Consider the following 7,937-nt stretch of genomic DNA (forward strand, 5'->3'; position numbering starts at 1 on the left):
CCCCCCACCCCTGACCTCTTAACCTGAACACATTTTAAAAGGACTACTTAGGGGTTATGTCTGTGAATTGTTTAGTAATTTATATCTTAATGTTACAGGGATCAAATGTCTTTCCTTCTTTGGTCAAAAATTGGAAGTTTCCTGGCTGTTGGAACTGTTAAAGGAAATTTGCTTATTTATAATCGTCAGACATCTCGAAAGATTCCTATCATTGGTAGGTTACATTTGGAAACACGGTTAAATATTAGAGATGCTTTACATAAGTATAAATTTTACTGCCTCTGATTTTCCTGATATTACAAGGGATGTTTTGTAGTATTAAGACTCCCCTGTCAAACTTCACATATAGCTAAACTAGAAGATCCTTCTTCACTGACCACTAACTGTGTCCCAGACCACATAGAACAGGTGGCTCTAAGGCAGCGGTTCTCAACCTATGGGTCGCGACCCCTTTAGGAGTCGAACGACCCTTTCAGAGGGGTCGCCTACGGCCATCGGGAAACACATATATAATTACATATTGTTTTTGTGATTAATCACTATGCTTTAATTATGTTCAATTTATAAAACTGAAAATACATCCTGCACATCAGATATTTACATTACGATTCATAACAGTAGCCAAATTACAGTTATGAAGTAACAATGAAAATAATTTCATGGTTGGGGGTCACCACAACATGAGGAACTGTATTAAAGGGTCGCGGCATTAGGAAGGTTGAGAACCACTGCTCTAAGGTCAAGGTCAGCCTGTGTCTTTGGGCACCAGCACATTAATGACATGGCTTCCATCTGTCCCTTTCTCTCCCACTTTGTACCTCTGGACATGGGTATGAGCACATTAGTAGATGGACTAAAACCTTTGGTGACTGCTTGGTCCGGGGATAATCCAGATTCCTAATTCTGACCCCTCGTTCTCTGTAAACACCAGTTTAACCCAGGTGTGGACTCTGAGTTATATTTGCCTCAGGGTGTATGGCAGTGATGGTGAACCTATGACACGCGTGTCAGAGGTGACACGCAAATTCATTCATTTTGGTTGATATTTCTTTGTTAAATGGCATTTAAATATATAAAATAAATACCAAAAATATAAATCTTTGTTTTACTATGGTTGCAAATATCAAAAAATTTCTATATGTGACACGGCACCAGAGTTAAGTTAGGGTTTTTCAAAATGCTGACACGCCGAGCTCAAAAGGTTCACCGTCACAGGTGTATGGCCTGAGAGTGTTTGTTCTTTGGTCCTTTTGGCTCAGTCTCTGATTCTCTCAACCCCTGGTCACTCAGCATCCGCCCTCTGAATACACAAGAGGAAACAGTATCCATTCTTTTCAGTTATTGTAACATGCTGGTAAGTGGTGAAATCCGTGGGCTTCATTACATCCAAATAGCCAGGAAAAGTATAACTTACTGCTAATGAAGGAATTAAGCTCTGGACACAGAGTGCGTACTATTGAGAAAGTCCCTTTCAACCAAGGGCACTTAACCATTTTTAAATTATTTTCACTTGGATGTATACTAATACTAATATTTTTAGTGCTGCAACTAAGCAGTAATGTCATTGATCCATTTGAAAATTAAACTAAAATTTTGAGTTATAAAAATCAATTTTTATAACTCTTAAATTAGTCGAGTATACTTCAGTTAGGCATTTTCTGTATCTCACTTCATCTGCAGGTATATACTACTTCTTATGTTGTCATTTTGAAGTTAAGAAAATAATTTGTCAAAGATGTTTATTTTGTGTCAGGTGTTTGTCATATACACATGATTCTATATGTGATCTTAGTATTTAAGATGAATACGGATTCTGCTCTCCGTCTTGTTTATTAACTATGTTAAATGGGCCTGAAAAGATTCAGGATAATTACATATCTTAGGTTAAATCTATAGCCTCTTTCAGAGTTGGTTGTGATTTGTGGCTCTGCTTTTTTCCCTTTTAAAAACCTTATTTTCCTAAAACCAAGCCACTGCATTTTAGATAGCTACTCCATGGTAGCATGATCTCTCAGCGTGTTACAGTAACTAAATATCTGTGACCTTGTCTTCTCTTACACTGATTTGTTTCCTTGAACTAGACTAGATTCAAGCAGTTCTCACTTTGCATAGTTCTCATACTTAAATTTCATTTACTACAGTTTCAATAGTACTAGTTTTCCAATAACATGGCTCAAACTTGAGTTACCACATATATTAACTATGAGCTAATGTTAATTAAATGAGTTTAATACATGTAAAGTACCAGAACACTATAAGTTAAGCACACAGAATGTGTTAACTATTATTGTAGATGTTAAGGCTAACCTAAATTCTGAGTCCTGGAAGCAAAAGGAAGGAGCAAGAAGAGATTTCCTTCACCCTTTCTTGGGTATAAAGAAGTTGTCTTTGGCAGCTTTCTCTTCAGGTGCTCCTTTATCCCTTCCTAATGCCCACCTCTTTGGCTCTCCAGTTCTGGTGTCCCGCCCAAGTCCCTTAATCTATGATCAGCAGCGTATCCTATATCTCAGTCTCTTCTCTGAATGTTTACTTTTGGGCTCTGGTCTCCTGATTTGAATACTGTCTGCTCCTGACAACTCCCCTATTTATCTCTTCCACACTCTATACTCATACATCCACTGCTTACTCAACATCTGTGATAAGAGGTCTAATAAGCACTTCACATTTAATATCTCCAAAATCATTTTGACCCACAGCTTTTCCTCTCATCATTAAGGTTATTTTCTCCTTTTAGATCTTTAAGCCAAATCTTAGCCTTATCCTTGCCTTCTCTCTTATACTCTCCATATCTAACCTGCCAGAAAATTATACAATCCACTTTCACATATCCCCAGCATGAAGCCTCTTCTTACCACATCGTGGTGAGGGCCTGGAACATCTCCCACCTGAATTTCTGCAATCTCTTCATTGGTCTCTCTGCTTCACCCCTTACCCCACTATAGACTATTCTCAGCCAAGGGTCCAGAGTGAGCCTTCCGCTCAGACCTCTCCCGTCATTCTGCATCTCACCCAGAGTCAAAGCCACAGTCCTCACAGGGCCAGCCAAACCCTGCATGGCCTGGTTTCTGCAGTGTCTGCCTTCATTTCAGGCTCTTTTCTCCTCCCTCCCTCTAACACACCAGGCACCCTCCTGCTCAAGGTCTACTCTGTAACTGTTTATTTACAATCTGCTGTCTGCATAGGTTCTGAATTAGGTTCTCTAAGGGGCTCAAAGAATAAAAGAAACATGGTCTCTTCTCAGTAACAGCTAACACAGCTAACACTTCTGTAGCACTTCTTACATGCCCGACACTCTTCTAAGTGCTGTAACTTGTTTGATCCTCAGCCCTATGAGATAGCTCCTCCCATCGTCCCCAGATTGTGGATGGTGTGACTAAGGAATAGAGAAAGGTGAGGTAACTTATCCACGATTTCGCAGTAGGTCGTGAGCCGCTTATTCAAATATAGGCCGTCTGCCTTCAGAATCTGTATACTTAATTAACCTTGGTGCTCTTGAGTATTTATTCCAGGACCTTCGATAAGTGCCCACAGTGTCAAGCATGTGCTTTTTGCACTGGCTAGAAGGCTCAATAAAAAAGCATCCCGCCATGAGTAATTATCTAATATCACTCTCTAGCTAAGTGACTCAACTCTTAACACACGTCTCCCTAAGGTGCATTCATGTTTGCACCTCAGTATTATCACAAATCACTATGTGTTCTTTGGTTATATATGAATAGTCCACGCTGTGAATGTTGAATGCCAAGGGTCTGCCACACCATGAAGCTAGATATCTTAATGGTAACTTCAGTGCTTTGAGATTTACTTATCATAAGGCATTATTGTTCAGGTTCGGTGATATAGTAAATAAACTTGTCAAAGGGTAGAATATCTTTTTATTTTAGGGCCTCAGCTCACAGAAAATGTTGGAGAACACTACTGCCCTTATATACCATTATCTTGATTTACAACTTGGTAATAAACTGTTTTAAAAAAGATTTGTTAGATACAACTGATTTGATGAGGTTTCAAGTTCCTTGGGACATTACCTAAGCTTTCAGATTGACATTACAGTTGTTTTTAATTATTTTTTTTTGAGAAATCCATGTGTTTGTATAAAAACCATCTCTTTTCCAGGAAAACATACTAAGAGAATCACATGTGGATGTTGGAGTACAGAAAATCTGCTTGCTTTAGGTGGCGAAGATAAACTTATCACAGTTAGTAACCAGGAAGGCGACACAATAAAACAGGTAATACTGTAACATCTCTTTGGTCTGATACATTCAAGTTCTTACCTAAAATAATGTTTGTCTATCAAACTAATCTATAAAATGTTTAAATCTCTATATGAGATATGCATATAGTAACTTCATATTCTTAACATCAGAAACTTTTGTTTTTACATATTAGGACTTTTTTTTAATGTTGTTTAGTATTAGCATGGGAGGTCAGCTCTGTGGTTAGTAGGACAGTATATTTGGGAAATAACTTTTATAAATGTATACTTATAATATAATTGTTCATAGTTAGACCTCCGAGTCCTGCTAAACCTTGTTTTAGTGGATACCATAAGATATTTAGCAATGTGTGTCTTTCAACCCAAGCAAAATAGAATGGACAAAGATGAAAGAAAAAACTTATAGCTTGTTTATGGCTTGTTCAAAATTGGCTTGGCTGAAGGTATAGACTTAGATTGAAAATTTACAGAAAATAAGTTTGAAGAAGTTGAATCCCATATCTGGAAAGTTTTGAAAGTTAGGCTGAAATAAGTAACTCAACCATGTTGGGCAGAACCATAGTATGATTCAAGTGGTTTTGATAATTCTACTTTCAGCTAACTAGAATAGTAGGGACATAGTACAAATGCTTGAGCTCCCCATCCTGATATTCATGTTAGACATCATCAGTAGACTCTGGCTTCCCCACTCCTCACTGAATCAAGACATGGCCTTACAATATTTTTCCATAGAACATCCCAGGAAGACACTGTCAGTTAGCTGTTATCCTATATAATAAAAGCCTAATATGCTAAGTGTCTGGTTGTCCAGTTGTCCATTCAACCAGTCAAAGCATAACATGCTAATGATATGCTAAGGCCACGCAACCACTAGCTATGACATGCACTGACCACCAGGGGGCAGACAGTCGACCGGTCGACCAGTTGCTTGCTGCTGGGGTCCCGCCATTCAGGCCAGCGGGGACTGAGAGTGACAGGCTGGACACGCCCCAGAGCCCTCCTGTGGTCCCTTCCCGGCTGATCAACCTCCTACGTTTCTCCCTGGCTCCGATCACGCACCGGTGGGGTCCCTCAGCCTGACCTGCGCCCTCTCGCAATCCAGGACCCCTTGGGGGATGTTGGAGAGCCGGTTTCAGCCCCATCCCACAGGCCAGGCAGAGGAACACCCCTGGTGCACAAATTGGTGCACTGGCTGGGCCTCTAGTTTACATATAAGATGATAACTTCCCATTTCTAATTGCTAAGAAGTATGCTTCCAGAATTAGACATACTACTTAAGTTGTCCTGTGGTAAGCAAAACATACACAAAGGCATTGCTTTATTTGGTATGGTTTTGACTTTTGACTATTCTGCAGATCACTCCAGGTCTGTGTGGATTTATTTTTATTTATCCTGCTGAGTACTGTCTTGCTTCCTGGATCTGAAGATTGCTGTCTTTCATCAACTCTGGAAGATTCTTAGTCATTATCATTATCTCTGAACATTACCTCTTGCCCTTTCTGTTCTGTCCTTCTGGAGTGTCTGTTAGACATATGTTGGACCTTCTCATATCTCTTAATTTTGCTTTTATAGTTTCTTTTGTCATTTTGTGTAATCTGTATAATACTTCAAATCAACTTACTTATTATTTCTTCAAATTTGTTTGATCTCTGTCTATCCCATTGAGTTTTTATTTAAATGACTCTATCCTTTTTATTTTTGGAAAGTACTTTGTGGTTCTTGTAAAAATTTGTCCATTTTTTTAAAAAGTTTTTTTCTCATACTTATGAGTCATTTTATGTCTTTAGTTAATCTTAAAGTATTTATTTTATGATCTCTCTCTCTGATAATTCTATTATTTTTAGATCTGCTTACTCTTGCTCTTAATTGTTTCTTTGTGAATAGTATATTGTTGGGGTCCAACCCCAGCAGGTCCAGGGGTCCCCAAAGGTGTGGATGGAGATCGCAAAGAAGGAATGACAGAGACAGTGTTCAGTTGATCAGCAGCCTAGCCAGGATCGCCAGCCAAGTTCTGTTCAGGATCTCCAGTGAAGTTCTGCCGTTTATTGTCTTGTTACATCCGTATTTATACCAGTTGATTTTAATCCTGTCAATTTCTATTACAAAGGTTAGGGCGTTTCTTATCTCCATTCCAGGGAGTAAAGATTATGTAGCTTAAGCATGATTGTTTGTAGTGATTAACTACCCGCCTGGCACTTAGTTAAGGAGTTTCATCCCCTCCCTGACTTCAGGGAAAAATTCCTACCTGGGCAAACAACCTTTCTAGGAGAGGCATCCTCTCCCTGACTTCAGGGAAAAATTCCTACCTGGGGAAACAACCTTTCTAGGAGAGGCATCCTCTCCCTGACTTCAGGGAAAAATTCCTACCTGGGGAAACAACCTTTCTCGGAGAGGTGACCTTGGTTAAAACACACAGCGCTAAGGGGAGCAAACATATTAAGAACAGTATGCTATTTACGCCAGGTCCCTTGAAACATATGCTGTGCAGATGTTTCTTTCCTGCAGCGACTGTGTCAAGCAGGAAGGATGGACTGGCTTCCGGCAGTATATCTTTCCTCATTTTGAATTGTGAGCTCATATTCTCAGTGATTTTCTGTGGAAAATTTTTGCAGCATTGGAAGAGGCTTCAGATTAGTTTTTGCCATAACACTGCAGAGAGTTTCTAGACCACTCAAGTGTAAATTTGAATCTCAGACCAGAATGAGGATAGGAGGTAAAGTCTTTGCTTAGAATAGAACTTTTTCAACATTTTTTCTAACCCAACGCACAGCCCAAGTCAAATGCACTTCCTTATTGTCTCCTTGTACCAGCTGCTCTGGTAGCTGCAGCCTCGGTTTCTACACACACTTTGGTTTTCAGTTGCTCTTTACTTACGGTCCATGGAAATTTTCCTTACCTTCTTTCAGGCTTCTGTATACATTTAATGAGATAGCTATTTTATCTAGGATTTGTAGATGTTTGCAGCAGTGGGAATTTAAGGTTATCAGTCCAACATATAACAGAAATTAAAGTAAGGTACCTGTTTTATTATAATTCAGAGTGACTTTGAGTGTTGGGTTCATTTTTAGTGATAATATTTTCATCCCTGCAGTCACCATTGAAATCAGAGCCTGGCAACATGCAGTTTTCCACAATGAGGAGCAATGACCGAACCTCTACTGGTGAAAACATAGTAAGAATTTTAAATCAAATGCATGCCCAAATTTTGCTAGTAATTTTGTAGAATATACTCTCTCCTTTTCTAGGATGGCTCAGAACCTATCGTGATGAATAAATTATGGTCTGTCACATATGAAACCAATGGTAGGCCTCAGTCTCCCAGACCTAAAAGTTGTTTTTCTGCTGCTGACCACCTCACATTACAGCAAATGAAGCCATCTTCCTATTCCAGTTGGTATGGTAACAAAAAAAAAGTGGGGGTACTTTTATAAATAGATGTATTGATTTCCATATGATTTTTTATTTTTACTACCAGATGTGACCAGAGCTCTGGAAATTGTAGTTGCTTTTTTTTAATATCTTAGAGATTTATTTTCCTGTAACATTTTTTTAAAATAAATCTTTATTGAGCAGGACTGGGGCGGTGGGGAGAGAAGCAGAGGTTGGGTGTGTTCCTCCATTCCTACCTGTGGCGTCATGGAGACCTGGGCAACCACACTCACACCCAAGAGATAAATAAATAAATAAATAAAATAAAATAAATCTTTATTGTTCAGAT

The 7,937-nt window shown here is 39.1% G+C and overlaps 1 protein-coding gene across 1 annotated transcript in view; it reads left to right on the forward strand.

The window, feature by feature from the left end:
- Positions 1–7,937, forward strand: part of WDR19 (WD repeat domain 19) — a 79,535-nt gene that overhangs the window by 17,479 nt on the left and 54,119 nt on the right. The window contains 3 exon segments of the mRNA XM_006759287.2: positions 99–214; positions 4,117–4,232; positions 7,311–7,391. Coding sequence (XP_006759350.1) covers positions 99–214; positions 4,117–4,232; positions 7,311–7,391 — 313 coding nt within the window.

The sequence above is a fragment of the Myotis davidii genome, unplaced genomic scaffold (assembly GCF_000327345.1).
Source record: "Myotis davidii unplaced genomic scaffold, ASM32734v1 scaffold235, whole genome shotgun sequence".
Classification (NCBI taxonomy): Eukaryota; Metazoa; Chordata; class Mammalia; order Chiroptera; family Vespertilionidae; genus Myotis; species Myotis davidii.